This window comes from Pygocentrus nattereri, chromosome 12 (assembly GCF_015220715.1).
Source record: "Pygocentrus nattereri isolate fPygNat1 chromosome 12, fPygNat1.pri, whole genome shotgun sequence".
Taxonomy (NCBI): Eukaryota; Metazoa; Chordata; class Actinopteri; order Characiformes; family Serrasalmidae; genus Pygocentrus; species Pygocentrus nattereri.
Window position 1 is genome coordinate 22,585,696 of NC_051222.1, and position 17,623 is coordinate 22,603,318.

The 17,623-nt window shown below is 39.3% G+C and overlaps 1 protein-coding gene across 1 annotated transcript in view; it reads right to left on the reverse strand.

Moving 5' to 3' along the window:
* Positions 1–277: 277 nt before the first annotated feature.
* The window catches only part of tubgcp3 (tubulin, gamma complex associated protein 3), a 37,709-nt gene continuing 20,363 nt past the window's right edge, over positions 278–17,623 (reverse strand). The window contains exons 12-22 of the mRNA XM_017699054.2: positions 15,817–15,927; positions 15,197–15,305; positions 12,780–12,969; positions 11,403–11,538; positions 9,748–9,816; positions 8,965–9,100; positions 8,486–8,574; positions 7,996–8,127; positions 6,730–6,870; positions 3,439–3,555; positions 278–2,365 (exon numbers count right to left, since the gene is read on the reverse strand). Coding sequence (XP_017554543.1) covers positions 2,204–2,365; positions 3,439–3,555; positions 6,730–6,870; positions 7,996–8,127; positions 8,486–8,574; positions 8,965–9,100; positions 9,748–9,816; positions 11,403–11,538; positions 12,780–12,969; positions 15,197–15,305; positions 15,817–15,927 — 1,392 coding nt within the window. The 3' untranslated portion in view covers positions 278–2,203. The remainder of the gene's footprint in view (positions 2,366–3,438; positions 3,556–6,729; positions 6,871–7,995; positions 8,128–8,485; positions 8,575–8,964; positions 9,101–9,747; positions 9,817–11,402; positions 11,539–12,779; positions 12,970–15,196; positions 15,306–15,816; positions 15,928–17,623) is intronic.

A 17,623-nucleotide genomic window follows, 5' to 3' on the forward strand; every position in this document is an offset into this window, starting at 1 on the left:
GGTCACTAAAGACTATTTTGGAATTGGGCCTGAACTCGGGCGGCAAAAGGAGCGAACAGTCGAGTAATTAAGTCGCATGCTCGCATGTCTTGCTGTAGCTTGTCGTCCTCACTGTTGGACCTAAACCTTCACTGCAGTAATTTAGCTTAAGTTTTCAGCAAAGTCGTGCTATGGGCGTCTCTTACACGTTTACTAACCACGTGACATAACTCAGTCAGAAAAAGATTCTTGATAAAGATGAATAAGATTATGATTTAAAAAAATGTAGAAAACGACGTTTTTTTTAAAAACGTTTATTAAAGAAAAAAATGACGATGTTTATTTCATTGCATCATATATCTATACATCTGTGTTGTACAGACTTAAGTGGGAGGGAGAAGAAAAAAATCCTAGGGCAATATCCACAAATGATCCCCTTCCCCCTTCCCTGAGGCCAAATTACAGACCTAAAGTTACTAGACAGCAACAGAGCAACAGGATTAGTTATCCTTAGCTTGGATAAATCACCTGGAACTGACTTGTTCAGGTTACACCCGAAAATCAGGTCTTAAGTAGCAACTGATGCTAGGAGGGACAGGTTATACAACATGTTTACATTTAATGCGCTTTCACTCTCAGCTTGTATTTAAGTTGTGTGCATGTGGAAGGCCACACTGTTAAGACTGAATCTGGATCAGGATCAGGATCAGGCTAATGTTAGCGTGGTGGCAAACTCACTGCTACCATTTCCAACCTGTCTAATTTCAGTTAGCTAGTGCAGCTCAGTTGCGTAGCACTGTAAGTGACTCTAAACTCGAACCCAAGCTGATGTGATTTTTGTTGCTGTTCAGAAAAGCTTGTCCAACTTAGCAACTGTTACTACGAAAGAACACATTTCTGGGCAAAGCATGAAAAGGACAATTATAATGTGCAGGAGGGCCCTGGGAGAAGAGTGCAATTTGGGACTGAGCCATTGAGACTTCTCCACTTGCCCTTTCTCAGAGTGTAATGAGCATGGGTGATGTGAGGCATGGAAACCTGCTGGATGGGATTGGAACACTACCACAGTATTTTAATATAGGGTAATTAATACAGGGCCAGCTGCAGGGTCCCAGCACTTTCAATACATCCACATTGAGTCATTTCAAGTCCACAAGTTCATACAGCCTTGACGGTAGTTGAATTTACAGTTTTTTTGGGGGGGAAAATAGAGATTTACTAAGGAAGATGTGGTGCACATGGATGTGTAGGCCCACTCTGTACAATTTAAGAATGAAAATGATTTTTTTTGTCTTTTTGCAGTACAAAGGTCACAGTCTGTCAAACAAACAAACAAAACAAAAAAAATTCCAAACACACTTGGGTGTAAAAGGGTGACTGGATAAAAAGCATTGTTAGCCAAACACTCAGTGTTTTAGAAAAAGCAGTTTAGGACTGATGCAGGATCATATTTACAAGTCCAAGAATCAGAAGCTATGTAAAGCTGATTTCAGCAACAAAGGGCATCTTTTCACAATGTTAAATTCTGTAGCACCGTGTAAAAATGGCTGCTCTTTATTCTACAGAAACACCTTCAGGATTTTAAATGGGCTTAGTGACTACAGAGTATGAAAGGGGGACTAACAATGAACATTTTGTATCAGTACCAGAATATAGAACAAATATCTTAAATATTAGCATAGTAAGTATTAGATGAAAACACCCCCCCCCCCAAAAAAAAACCCACAAAAAATTGCACACAATAGAAAACTTCAGTGCCAATGTTCACTACAGTCGCTATGATGAGAAAACCTTGTGTCTCCAAAAACATTTAATGGATGTGACAGTAACACCATCATTCCAAGTAATTCTAGACCAGTGCAATTGGTCTGGTCATTGTCACATGCCTAAGGTGGCATTTTCAACTGGTGTAAAGGGAAAAAAAACCCAGAAAAACAGAAATGGAGCTACAAGATTTTCATATGACAACGACAATCAACTCAAACGGTAATGGAGACTAAAAGGTGATGACAACAGGGCTGTGACCTTGTGCTACTAAAAGTTCTACACTTCTAAAATGATTATTTTCTGAAACGTTTGGCAATGACTCGGGGGTTAAAGGCTGCATTTCTTTTTTCTGTCACTTATGTACTTCCATTCTGAGTAAGGCCTGTTGACCAACACCATCTCACGACATTGAGGTCCATTCAGAAATCATCACGTGCCGAAACCAAAGCGTTCAGATTCAGATGTTGGAGCTGCGGCGGCCCCTGGTGGCCCCTAGTGAGGGCCGTAGACGCGGATCCCGGGCTTTGTAGTGCTCGTTAAAGTCCAATCGGAAGCTCAGGAACTGCAGACTCTCATCTGAACTGGTCATCAACAGCCGCAAGAACTCCTGAACGATGCCCTGGGGGGATGGAGGGAGACAAGGTAAGAGAGAATAAGAGTTAAGAGTTAAAAGATACACAGGTATGTTTATTACCTGGTACAACACAGGAATGTGCAAATACACATGTCAAAACAAAAATCAAAAAGGGATTTGTTCACCTAATCAGCTATTGGAATAAGGCATATCTAGTTTGGAATAAACAAAAATAAAATTGTGTATTCTCTTTTGTTTTAAGAAAGGTTTTGACTAAGTGTGGGACTGAACCAGAGACAATGTCAGGACACAAGCAGCTGATGTTGCAGCTCACGTTAAGCAGAACAGCAACACGTAAATAGAGCTATAAAAATATTTCAGACAAGTTAATAAATTTGTACAGTGACCGATGTGCAAGTGATCATTCCATAGTTAACCTAGTGGCATGCGGAACTGCATTTACCTAAAAGATAAATCACTAAGTCAACTGAATGATCAAATATGGTTACCGCTTACGCTAGGCACAAACTATAATCAAACATTAAACCTTATATTGTTTATTTTTCTATGTAATTAATTTTTTTTGTGTTTTTTTTTTTAGTTTTACATTGAAGTATCTGAATTAGGGATGTGTATGAGTACTCAGGTTGCAAGGTGCCAGTATCTTGTGTAAAAGATGAGCCCTCATCAGCATCCAGCATGTCACTTGTTAGCGCTGTTATTAGCTCTTCTGAAGAGACAGTCTGTTACTCATCCAACACGAAAAGCTACCGATAATCCCCGGCTGTTTTTGAATAATAAAATAATGTTTTCTAATGTGTCCTTCTGTGTGCTGATGTATTTTTGTGCAACACCAGTGCTGTCACCTAAAAAGGAAGGTAGCACTACTTTAAACTGTTCTATCAGTTTATGAACTCTTATAATATAATAGATAATCAAATGTCAAAATCACACATCCCCATTCTGAATAGGTTTGTTTAAAAATGCAGATATTCTGAGTAGTAAAAGTAGTGTGTGGTAGAACCAGTGAAAATGAATCTGTACACCATAGCTTGTTTAAAAAAAAAAAAAAAAAAAAAAAAAAAAAAAATCAGGTGGTAGAATTGTGTGTGCGCTACCTGGTAGAAGTGAGTCAGGAGTCTGAGCTGAGAGCACATTTTTGGTATGGTGTCTTTAAACTCCTGCACTCGTTTGTTCTCAGCCGCTTCCTGCTCTGCTGTCACACCCCACTCACCCTACAACACACACACACACACACACACACACACACACACACACACACACACACACACACACACACACGCGCACAGATCAGCTATACAATAAGAACAACTTTTACCTTTGAACAAAAAACTATTAAACCTGGACAGTTTTCAAATATTACAATGACAAATTTTTATTATTTACTAAGGAACAAAGGTACTGTGTTTTTCTGGACTAGGGGTGCCACACCTACCACCCTGGAGAGTTCATGACCAGCCCACCTGTCTCTAATGTTTAGATGATCATGAAAGCCTTTATTAATATGAGAACGGTGTTCTTAGGCATGATGCAAAGTGGAACTCCTGTGATAAAACTGCAGTAACGCACAGCCTCAAGCGGCTTATTGCTTTTATAAAATGGTGGGCAACAAAAAATATGATAAAAGACCATTTTTCTGAAAATAAAGTTATTATTAATAATAAATGACAAGCATTCTGCCAAGAAATGTAGTTCATTAAGAGCACTCAACAGGCTCCCTACAAAAGTACTCAAATGGGAGCACTACATAGTGCACTACCTAGGAACAAAGTAAAATCTAGCTAAGAAACAGTCACTTGGGACCGTAGTGGCTAGAATTTCTAAACTTTCATAGCTAACACACCATTTTGGGAACACGGCAGAGCCGTTTGGGATTCAGCCTGGGTTCGACACAGTCACTTCTGACTGAAACATCAACGCTTGAAGCAAGTAATCCATTCAAGTGACATTTTTAGACTTTTTAACTACAGTTTTACAGTTAATCATACTGTAAATACTTTAAGTCTGTGATATTAATGATGGATCTTTTAGCCTGTTAGCTAGCTGACTAGCCTAGTTCTAGTTAATAACAAGTTTCTAGCCCCTCAGTTTAAACATAAACAGGCTCTTACTTCATCCATATACTCAGTGCTCCATGCGAGCAGCATGAGAGTCAAAGACTATTCCATTAACAGCACAAGGTTTGTACCGTGGTGCAGTAATACAGAGTTCAGCTGTTGTGAGGCAGTTATAGGTGTGCGTTTATCGTGGAATTTACAACAGTTTCAAATTCAACCAGGTTTTAGGATGGGAACTATTCATTTTATAACTTCTGTTTTAACCGTATGTTTCTATCATTTTTAGGCAACTCATACAGGCAGCATAGTTTAGTACTAGCATAATGATGCTACAATTATCTGTACGGAAAAACCGTGGTTTCAGTTTTTCTTTTTTTTAACCTTGCATTTTAAAAATCCCAGACTCTAAGATAAAATATTTCAGTCATGGTGGTAAATAATGAGGAGACAAGAGTTCACCCTGTGTCTGTATATTAGGTGGAATAACATTTGTGCTGCCAGCTAAAGCATCTGGGAAACAAACTATGGAGTGGTGACACTGATAAACAGCACTATATTTATTATCTCCAGTTTTGTTTGAACTTTTTTTTTTTTACTTCAGAAACAGTAGTTTGTAGAAAAACCTACATTTCTAACATCATTTTGATGGTGTTTATGTTTTAGCCATGCGAATATCGTTGGTTGTTTGATAACAGACATGACAGCTGTTTGACTTTGATTGAGAAGGTTAAGATTTCTTAACTTGAGATAAGATGGAGTAAGATACAATTTGCTTCTATAATATGAATTTGAGAAAAATCTTGTTTTGAGCCCTCACGTGTTAAGAGAAAAAGATGAGAAGTTTCTGAAATGTGGCCCCTGGAGACAGAAAATGACCTCTGTGATGAACCAAAACTTAATGATATACTACTGTGTTATCAGGAGAAAGTGAGGTCCTCGTAATCAACTTGTAACTACAACCTTACACAGCATTTTTAAAAGCCCTGCAATGTCCCTGTGCCCATGTCATGCTTTGTACCCCCGTCCACTGCTGACTGCCTGACCATAAATTAGCCTTCGCTTTGGCCTTTTAGCTCAGAACTATTCATTACCCTTATGACCTTGCAAACGGACTCACCTAAAAACCTCTTATCGCTTCGCTCCCTTAAATCACACACTCACACTCGCAGTAAAACATGCTGGCAGGCTCTACACTTATGTTTGTTTTTATAGCGCTCTTTGCTGAAGCGCTAAAAATCGATAGCTACTGAAAATGGACACCCAAGCTTGTAAAAGGGGCGTGCTTTTAGCCAAGTGCTTTTCAGACAGGGCCAAATGAAACTGTTAATCTGAGTCTGCACTGTGCTGTCTCAGGGGGAGAGATGTACAGAGAGCTGTAGCAAGGACCTTGCCATCAGTACACAACTGTTCTGGAAAAACCCATTGATTTTCTGTTGACAAGAATCTTTAATTACTCCTACATAACTATAATTCAGAGTCATAGATATACCATCACTTCTACAAGCTAACAGTCAGGGGACGCCCAATAAGTTTACTTTACATATGCACTCATTGGCCACTTAGGGTGTAGATCTTTCTAATTTCTGCAATGTTGCCATGCAGACTCTGTGTTAATCACCCTCTAGTTGTTAAAAATCTCTACTGCTGGATATTTTGGGATGGATATCCCAGAGTCATTGTCACTGCTGTACTGAAAATGGTTCTCCACCCAAAAAATAAATGGACAACAGTGGTCCTGAGGTCAGCAACTGAACGAACTAGAGGCTAACAAATTGTGCATGACAACAGGTTAGTCATTAACTATGCTGTAATTATTCACACCCTTAAAAAGGTTTATATAAGGTTTTTAATGGGTTCTTCCATAATGGCAATGCTTATTTATAGAGCCATGACAACTTAAAGAACCTTTTGAATGTTTAAATGGTTCTTTTCCACAATGGAAAACCCGTTTTTATATGGAACATAACTTAAACCTGATTCTATATAGCACCAAAAAGGGTTCTACTATTATTTTTTTGGTACCATATAGAACTTTATATACACATAGTATATACCCCTCTGCCCCCAACCCACTGCTGGTACAGCTTATTGAGCTTTCATTGTTACTAAACAAATAAAACCATTTTTTTTTTAATTCAGAGTTAATACTAAAACACTAAATGAAGTCACAGAAGTATTGCTCTACATAAAGCTAGGGAAAGCTATATAATTAGACTGGTCTTAAGAGATATATTTATTTATTTTTCTTGACAATTTGTGAAGTTAATGTTCCATGCTCTCGTTGTATTGTTCTGCCTTGTTTTCCCCCCTCCAAACCCCTGCTCTCTATACCTCTTGCTCTCTCTGTCTCTTGTTGTCCTCATACTGTACACGGAGCTGCAGCTCCTCCAGCGCTGAACGGTACAGGGTGTCCTGAGCATTCTGGAACTCAATGATCTGGTCAAACACGGCCCGCAGCTGGTTCAACAGAGACTGCAGCAAAGGACACGCACACACGCACGCGCACACAGAGAGAGAGAGAGAGAGAGAGAGAGAGAAAAAGTGATGATGCACCACAGTTCAGTACCTTTTTATACTGTTATTAGCATATCAAAAAACAAAACAATCCAGTACCAAAGATTACGTACTCCAGCGCTAATTTATATGAGCATACATTATATGAACCTGTTACGAAAGGATGGGAACATCCAACGTCACATATTAATGTGCATTAACGTCACATATAAAGACACTGATGATGGTGTTGAGAAGCCAGGAGCACTCCTTAACAGAATTGCTGACTTCTTTCTGAATGCAGACCCACCAACATTCCCGATGTCTAATCTCTTCAGTTCATGTGGTAACAGCACCCCGTCACATGCCTACTTGTTTTGTCTTTTGAAGCCAGTCCTTACAGTTGCCATTTTTACACATTTTACACACTTAATTTAGTGTGAATCTTGTTTGATATTTAAGCCCACGCTACCAGCTAAAAGACATAATGCTCTTGCTACTTGATCCCAAAAATAAGAAAATGTAAGGTGATGTGAAATACATGGGTGAGGTTGTTGGTCACTATCAAAGTTTGTGCACTTGTATCATGAATAAACATTGTTACAGAAACTAGATAATATTTTTCACAACTTATGTATGTTTTTCATTCAATTTTATTTTTATTGTTTAAGGACAATTCAAGGTTAGATTTAGGGACATTTATTTTGTATGACCTTCCAAATTTTTCAGGACCTGTACGAATCCTGGCATACTTGGTAGGGCTAGGCAAAATTCCCACAACCTCTTGGCCACAGTCATGTTTTTTCTTTTCTTATTCTATTTGTGTTTGGAATCTGTTCCAAGACTGTTTGGTTTGAATCCAGAATGATTATGGAGGGCTGTACTGACATTAGGAAATTATTATTAGATATATTTTTTTACCTATAAATTAATCCATCTTTACCGTCACAGAGGTCTGTTCCTGTGGTAACTATTAATCCAGGCTGGGCCCCAAGTCTAATTGTGTCCACTGATATGTCAGTCCTGTGCTGGTGGTTTGCAATCTAAAGAGTTCAGTTCTTTCTCCTAAATGTATGAGGCTCTTTGAGCTTGTGTGTGGCTCACCCTGCTGTTGGAGTCCAGTAGGCAGCGGGAGATGATTGTGTCTAGGAAGACATCGTGGGCTGCTATGATGTGGTCCAGGTCCTGAGCCTGCTGCACCTTATTCCACAACTCATCCCACGAGCACTCCAACACCTACAAGACACACAGACAGACAGACAGACAGATTAATATCTTCTAGTAATAATATATGAACATAGCTGACACCTGACACAGATACAGTATTGTTTTAACTGTAATAGATTAATATCGGACATCAGCTGTAGCATCTATATTACTATAGAAAAATTACATACTTTTGTGTATTCCGAACACAGACAGACATAGAGAGCGAGTGAGTGAGAACACACAAAAGAAGTGAGTGTGTGCAGAGAGTGAGTGCCTCACTGTCACTCACTCTCAGGACTGTCGAAGTATGCAAAATAGGGAGAGATAGAGAGAGTGAGTGCAAAAGACTGCAAGACAGAGCAGAGTGCAGGAGAAAGCAACTGGCCTCAAATGTGATGTAGTACTGCATCTGGTGGATAAAGTGGACCATTTCTGAGGCCAAGACGTGACACTGATGCAGCACTCCAGAAAGCTCTGTGAACAACACACACAGTGTAAATTCAAATTCTTTCATTGATAAATCTGTTTTGATTAGAATTTTATGAACAATAAAAAACAGAAAACTACTAAAATAAACCAAACAAGTCAGACTCAAAGATGTCAATAAAAACCTGGCAAATGTCATATTGTGTAACTCTTAATACTCTAATTACACAAAAAGTACTGCAGAACAATAGTAATAACATAAGACTATTAAGGATTTAACTGAAGTGAAGCACCATCTGAAAAACAGAATTCTCTCCTTTTGCACAGAACATGGCCTAAATCAAACTAGCTGCAGAGCAGCGCTTCAGGATGAGCCCTCCTTAATCACACATTTTCTTCCTTTTGCCCCCTGCAGGTGGAGGTTGGTACTGCACTCACCTGGCATGCTCTTCAGCAGTTTGGCATTGCACATTTGACTCTTCCAGATGTCTGTCAAGATGTACTCCATCCGCTTAGCTCGCCACAGGAAGTTAAACACCCGCAAGTAGTGGCTCATACATTCACGGGTGAACACCTAGCACAGGAAACACACACAAATAAAGTAGAATACCATGGTGGGTTTAAAAATAGTATCAATACACAGCAAACCAGTTTTCAGTATTTTATTATTTAGTAATTAAAATTTGAACTTGAGTGAAGTCCACTGTTACACTGATTGACTACCTAAACAGTTTTGACTGAATCCAAAACAAAGTTTGTCAGTGAACTTGCGGTTACCCCCACATGAGCTGCGATTTCAGAAAAGAATTAGAAATGCTGTTATAATATTCCAGTGAGACTCCAGTAAGACTAGACTCTTTACATTAGCTTTACCTCTGATTGTAAATTGCTTTATAAAAACCATGTTGAGTATGTACAGGTAAAATGTATTTTAAATGGTTGATTAGACTACAGCCCTGTTCTGCTTCAATAAAAAAAACTATAGTTAGATTAACAAAATTTAACTGTCAAGTTTTGAGGAATGTTTGCTCTTACAAACAATCAACTGCAATATATTACAGTCTGTTATGTTACACTACTTGGCATATCACAAATATTTAAATATTGCTATACAATTGCATCATGATTTTCATGATAGTTTTATAATTAATATTTTTTTAGCTTGCTGAACTGAATCTAAAAGGTAGAGGTAGCTCTTAGAGCAGGAATAGAGACAGCTACCGTGGCAATTGGTCCATCCACATGATAGTCCAGGCTGAATACGTCCCAACCTGTGTCACCTGGAGACACCTGGAGACAAAAAAAAAAACAAAAAAAAAACACAAACAAACAAAAAATATATATAATTTTTAGATAAATAAAAAAAATAAAATAAACAACTTTATTTTTCCACCCTGAAATCCACTGACATTAGCATGGTTTTATGTACCAAAAACAAATCATAATCCATGTATACATGCTAATTTTTTCCAACCTCTGTATACAGGATGTTTTTGTTACTGTGCTTTTAAACCTGATATATGTAAATGACCTGTGTTCTGACTGGTTGCCCTGTATTCAAAAGGCAGTAAGTCCTGAAATCTGGAACACACTGCTAAGTTCAGTCATAAATCCTCAGAGACGTTGAAGGAAGAAAAAACAAAAAATAAAAAATCGGATGTCTGAATCTTTTAGAAGTCTGTAATGACAGCACTTTCCTGACAGCCAGGAACAGCACAGCATTTGTTTTTGCCATGTCCATCACTCCCGTTACTCTGCTATAGTGCAGGGGTGATCGTGTGAAAAATTCCTGAGCCTGAACTTTTTTCCCTCTGCTCGGGAGGTGAGCAGGGTGGGGGTGCTATGTATGCAACACACTTAAAACATAACTTGTTGGCCCCTGGGCGCAGATATACGTCTATGTATAACCCTGATCTTCATTACTGTCAAAGAATTTTTGCTTTTGAATTAGTCCCTTCAATGATAGATTGTGTTGAATTTTGTTGAAATACATGAACAACATTCAGACATGAGATAAACAAACCCAATATAAGCCTATATTTCAGAAGCGTGTGCAGATTACCAGAACTCTTGGGACTAGCAGGCCTGTTCAGGAATCCATACCTGTTTTTAACTAGTCACATACCTTATTGCTTCTATAGCATAATATATTAATATATATTCCCCAGGCTTAATATAGTTGTGTTCCATGGCCGAGTTTATACGTTTCGCGTTGACAGTGGAAAAAAATTTGCACGTGTATTTCCCTGGATTTCCTACGGAATCTATCAGTTTGTTTGGTCAAAGCAAGTCCCGCCCCCCTGTTTCTGACTGGCTTAATGGCTAGTAGGCTAGGCCTTGGTGTTGGTTACAGTGAAACCTGCGCATGTCAGATCAAGAGAAGCGTCAGATCCTATGGTCAGATCACGAGGCCAGGGGTCGGCAACCCGCGGCTCCGGAGCCTCTGATGCGGCTCAGCTTTTGAAAATAATTAATTTAATTAACGTATATTATTTTTGAGACTTAAAAAAAATGTTCGGGCGGAAAATCACAAACGGTCGGTATTTAGTTTCGGTTCGCTTGACTGACATGTCGCGTCGTCACTCCCCATCCCCCCCCCGCCCCTCCCCCGTTCGCTAGAGTGAGATGTCGTCGTCGTTTTAATATATTATTATGTGGCTCTCACTGAAATAAATTTCCAATTATTTTGCTTTTATGGCTCTCTGAGTCAAAAAGTTTGCCGACCCCTGCACTAGGCGAACCTTTTTTTTTCTCGCAGGCACGTCGGCACGCCGGAATTCCGGCGTGGCGCCGGAAAACTATCAGGCCTGTATAGTGTGTCCCTCTGCAGCAGTTTGCACATATGGACTGTATGGAGTGGAGAAATCCTACATTACCTCCAGGAGGCGCACATCCAGTCTCTTGAGTATCTCTGGGCTGTCAAACTGGGCATTCGTTGCCCTCACAGCTGTCTCCAAGATACCAGTCAGATTGTGCTGGTAGAGGGTGGTGGCCGCACGGGCCAGCTCTGGCCTGACAAACAAGACAGAGAAGATTAAGAAAAGCACAAGTGGCCATTACAGAAACAGTTCCACCTGAAACGCCAACAGTGCGTGCAGTGAATGAAAACAAGAACCATTTAGTAACATCTCAACTACAACAAGTCCTTCATTTGTGATATGAAACTTAAGCTTACAGAAATGGATGTTTTGGTTCAAAGCACAGTTTGAATGCATGCTTTGTGTAAGAATCAAGTGTCTGTCTTTTCTAACTTTTTGTGGATGGTATATGGTGCTCAAACCAAGCAATCTCAATGTGCTAAAGCACAGCATTAGACATTGTTTGAATTTTACTGCCAACAGGGGGCAGTGCTGCAAATCATGCAGAATACGGATTTAACAAAGTACTAAAAGATTAATTATGGTTCTAATGTCCTATTAGCATTTTTGTAACAGGATTCTTGCTTTATCAACTCATTTGAGGTGAAAATACTCATGTCATTAATATGTTTAATAGAATATCATTAATTAATTTGTCACTGATGTCTATTAAAATGATCTTAAATGCAAAACACTTAAGGCAAACAATGTCCATCAGGTAGAACCAAGTGGCTATAACTTTTTGCAAACAGGCAAAGTTTCAGTTTAAGATTTAATTTAAGTTTAATAAAAACTTGCTTTAAACACATTCACAAGTGAGTTTTTCTTTACTATATCACACCTGTAGGTCTCTGTTCATAAACATAAACTAGCCAAAACAAATTTACTATAAAATGAAAGTGTTTGTATAAATTCAGAAAAAACGACTGCATGTGTGGACATATTTCTATACTGAGGTCTATGTACACAGTTAGGTTAGATCCATCATTTATGTTGAATATACACTCCAAAAATTTGACGCTGCTGCACTGACGTTCAACCGTGTGCTTGAACTGGGTCGGTATTTCCAAAAGGTCAAAGCAAGCTCAAAACAAAGTGACCGCTGTGCCCTGATTGGTGTTCTTGCTTTGTGCTTCTTTCATTTTGACGTTACGTTTTATACACACATAAGCCAAAAAGAACGACAGATTTCTTAAAATGTAGTGGAGTAAAAAGTCAGATATTTGACTTTGAAATGTAGTGGAGTGAAAATAAAAATGGAAATGCTTCAGTAAAGTACAGATACACGAAAAAACTACTTAAAGACAGTAACAAATAACATTTACTTAGTTACTGTCCACCACTGGTAAGTGCCATGATGTGACTGCAGTTTGTCGGCTGTGTGTATGTACTCACTTCAGCAGATCCATCAGATGTCGTATGAAGTCTCCTTGACCCAGCAGCAGGTATCTTCTCATGGCCTGGAGGTGGTCTAGCAGCTGGTAGTTTTTATTCAGGACGTCCAGCAGATACTTACTGGTCTCAAAATACGCTGCGTCAATCTTACTCTGAAACGCCCCCTCCAGATCAGTGAAGAGCTCTGCAGCTGAAAAGCAGAGGAGAGGAGAGAAGAGAGAGAGAAGAAAAGAGTCTCAACATATAATTAATTTAAAAGTTTGAATACTGTATGCAATTAAGAGTGAACTCTACAACACTCACATACCAGATTCAGTTTTTGCTGTCAAACAGCTAACACTGCAATATAAAAGTATATCTTCTCTCTCCAAAGAAAAACAAACATATCCAATGGCAACTTTATAGGAGAGGTCAAAAATGTTCTTTATTTTTAATGCAAGTCAATGTAAAGAGACTTTACTTCATTTATTTCATTCATTATTTTGGAGCGTTTATGTTGATCTAATCATCATAACATTTTCACACAATGTAAAGGACAGCTGTTGTCAAATAAAACAGAAAAATAAAAACGAAAAATTACAGTCTACTCATATAGATTTGAAGGACCCACATCCTACATTTTCTTGTACTTTGTTTTCTGAAGTCCACTTATGACATTTGTGTGGTTTCACATAGCAGAAAAAGTCATAATTCCTCCCCTTCTTGATTTCCTAGAATTAAACATGCTGCTTAAATACTGATATATATGTAAATGACCTCTATTCTGATTGGCTGCCCTGCATTGTCCCTCAGTCCAGACTGAAACACTCCTTAAGCTACTAACTGTGTGAATGGGCAGGACTAAACTATTGCAAGCTGAATAGGTGCATATATAAATGTACACTATATTGCCAAAAGTATTCACTCATCCATCCAAATCATTGAATTCAGGTGTTCCAATCACTTCCATGGCCACAGGTGTATAAAACCAAGCACTTAGGGCATGCAGACTGCTTCTATAAGCATTTGTGAAAGAATGGGTCACTCACAGGAGCTCAGTGAATTCCAGCGTGGTACTGTGATAGGATAGCACGTATGCAACAAGTTCAGTCATGAAATTTCCTCTAGAGACTCTAGAGCAGTGGAGATGTGTTCTCTGGAGTGACTAATCACTTCCAAATGATGCTTCTTCGTCTGGCAATCCGATAGACGAGTTGGGGTTTGGCGGTTGCCAGGAGAACGATACTTGTCTGACTGCACTGTGTCAAGTGTAAAGTTTGGTGGAGGTGGGATCATGATGTGGGGTTGTTTTTCAGGAGTTGGGCTTGCCCTCTTAGTTCCAGCAAAGGAACTCTTAATGCTTCAGCAGACCAAGAGATTTTGGACAATTTCATGTTCCCAACCAGTTTGGGGATGACCCCTTCCTATTCCAACATGTCTGCGCACCAGTGCACTAAGCAAACTCCATAAAGACATGGATGAGCGAGTTTGGTGTGGAAGAACTTGACTGGCCTGCACAGAGTCCTGACCTCAACCCGATAAAACACCTTTGGGATGTATTATAGCGGAGACTGCGAGCCAGGCCTTCTCATCCAACATCAGTGTCTGACCTCACAAATGCGCTTCTGGAAGAGCGGTCAAAAATTCCCATAAACACACTCCTGAACCTTGTGGAAAAGCCTTCTCAGAAAAGCTCAAGCTGTTATAGCTGCAAAGGGTGGGCCAACATCATAAACCCCACGTATTAAGAATGGGATCTCATTCAAGTTTCTATGTGTGTGAAGGCAGACAAGTGAATACTTTTGGCAATATAGTGTATTCACAAAAACAGTGAATTCAAAATCGCCATCTTGCGTTTTTGCTATACTTTGTGTGTGAGAAACAGGGCTGGACACCCTCTCTTTGCCTTGTTGCCTTGTGTGCGTGTCCTCATGACAAAAAGACAAGAAATGCTCTATTAAGATGTTAAGTTTGTGTTGCTCTCCATTTTCAAAATCTGTTAGGATTTTAAAAGTTGTGTAGTGTACGTCCAAATTAAGAGACGGCAGAATAGAAAAAGGGTGAGGGAGAGACAAAAGAATGGACTGAAATGTAGATGTAGACAGTGAATGTAAACAACACTCTGGAAACATACACTCAAGGTCAAGGCTGGCAGTGGACACTAAGCGCGCATTGATCTGGTGTAGCTATGGGCAGACGCTAAATACAGCCGGCGTCGATACAGCCGCTAAAACTGCACATCCACAGTCCAAAACACCACTTTCCTCCACAAACAGATCAATCCTTCTCTGCTTCCACCCCCTCATCCCCATCCCCCTGTTCTTCATCTTGTTATTTTTCGTTTAGCCACTACTTGGCTGGTGGTAGTGTTTTTTTTTTTTTTAATGACAAATGTAGCTATTCTGAGAGACATTAGCAGCCAGTTTTGGATGGCTTACCGTCCTTGGGTGAATCAGTGGATTTGGATGCAGGCAAGATTTTACCAGGTGGCGTCCTGTCATGGCACACCTGATGCAGGAAGTTGATGGATTTGCCGATGAGGAGGACCTGGCAGGACAGCGGAGACGCAATCAGACTGGATGTTGAAACAGCAGTTCAGTGGATTTGAAACAAGCCTTTAGTGTGTGTGTGTGTGTGTGTGTGTGTGTGTGTGTGTGTGTGTGTGTCATTATATATATATATATCATATTCATCTTTGTATGGGTGTATGGTATAAACTACATAACCACAATGCATGATGCTAACTGCTGGGATGCAAGTTTCCATTATTTTTATCCTTGCAGCCCCTGCTGAAAACAGTATGTTCATTTGACTTTTTTTTGCCAAATATTCCCTTTGAAAAAGATGAGATGTGCTGGAGAGTTCTGAGGTGAAGGGGTAGCATCGTTTTAATTGACATGCTAATCAACCAATTGCAAACTGTTGTTTATGTGCCATATATATGTGCAACAAAAAAAAACTCACTTAAAACAAAGTGGTACACCATTGTGTAATAATAACTGTGGAAGTGTAATTATGTTCTTGAGCTCTCTGTAGATATGTTGGTTATTGGCTTTACCTTTCTGGCCTGGTCCATGGTGATGAAGGAAGGAATCATAGACTTCCTCAGAGAGTATTTGTCGTGCCACAACCTGTCCGTCTTTACTGTCGGATCAGACGCTACGAAGAACTGCAGGGACACAGGCACACACACACACAGTTGCAGTCAGAAGATTTTTCCACTTGATTTATTTTTTTTCTTGACTCTTAGATTTTGTTTGCAACATTTGAAAACACTAGCTGCCCTTTATGCTGTGTGAATATATCACATACATTTTGAGCATGTATTTTTGAACTGTACCAGAGATATGAAAAGGCAGAATTGCAATAGAGGCCCACATGGAACAACAAATAGCAAGAGTGCACAAAAAAGAAAGAAAGCAAGACAGAGCCCACAAGGAAAGACAGAAAGTAAGACACACTCTGAAAGGAAAGAGAGAAAACAAGACAGAACCAGCAAGAAAGAGAAAGCAAGACAGAGCCTGCAAGGAAAGAGAGAAAGCAAGACAGAGCCTGCTAGAAAAAGCAAAAAAGGCCTAGGAGAAAGCAAAAGCCTGCAAGAACAGAAGGAAAAAAAACAAGAAAGAAAGTGCAGAAGAGAGATATCTATATTCAATGTGTCTGAAGATGACTGTGTTATACAATCAGTTTGTCTATGTATACAGTGGTCATGCCTGCTCTGAAATAAAGCACTAAGCAGAATTCAGAGATAACTGAATTTAAATACAGACACTGACACAACGTCCTTGCAACTTCATAATAGCAAATCAATGAGTGCCATTAATGCACAGGTCAGCGCTATGGCCAGACATGGATTGCTTGACCTTCTAATAATACTCACATGGCCAAGGGGAGATACAGAGATGGTGGAGCTACTGAACCAATGAGCAGTTCTTCAGGTTATCTTCATTATGGCCTGACGTTAAAATGCCCTGCTGTAAGAATAACGACTGTGGGTAAAACTAAAAGCTTGTTAACTTCTCTGCCCGGCAGACTGCATCATCAGCAGCTACAGAACAGCCAAACCTCCAATCATCAGCCGGAGACATCATTAATGTCCCAGACTGCACCATGATGAAGGGCTGATGCTCAAATGATGCAAAGTACACTACTGCTCAGAAGTTTAGAATCATTTGTTATGTTATTAGTACATATTATACAATAACTTACACTGTGTAGTTTCAAATGTTAGAAAATAGACACTGATGGAGACCAATATATTCAAAATTTTAAGGATTTTGGGAACAAGTCATTATGAGCTAGAACGCTAGATAACTAATCAGTCAGTCTGGCCACTTTAGGCTTGTACTTCAGGTGTAATACACAATAAACAAAAAGCTACAGTTTCACGACTGTGTTAAGCTTCACATAATCATCTGCAGCATTAGCGTAAAACATCTGAATGGAAAAGTTCAAATGTTTGTTTGCAAAAAGGGCAAAGATTTTGGGTGATTTTTTGATGAAGGTGAAAAAGTCTTCTACTACACAAAGACCGAGGTCATAGACAGAGAAGAGAGAGAAAGCATGGAAAAGGATAAGAAAAAAAAAATGCAAAAAGGAGAAAGACAAAAAAGAAAGAAAGAACATGAACAAAACAGGCAAAAGAAGAAAGAAACAGAAAGAAATAACTAATCAGCACCGTCATATCTGTTCTTGTTAAGGGGTGTGTGTATGCAGGGTGGGTGGGTGGTGTATAAAAGGGTAAAAACAGTGTGAGCACTGTAATGAAGATTAAAGTTCACTCCAGTGCCTCCATCTGTATTACCTCATCTGACGGTTTTTACTGCAGAAACATCAGCTTCTCGTCATAAAAAACCAGCACACAG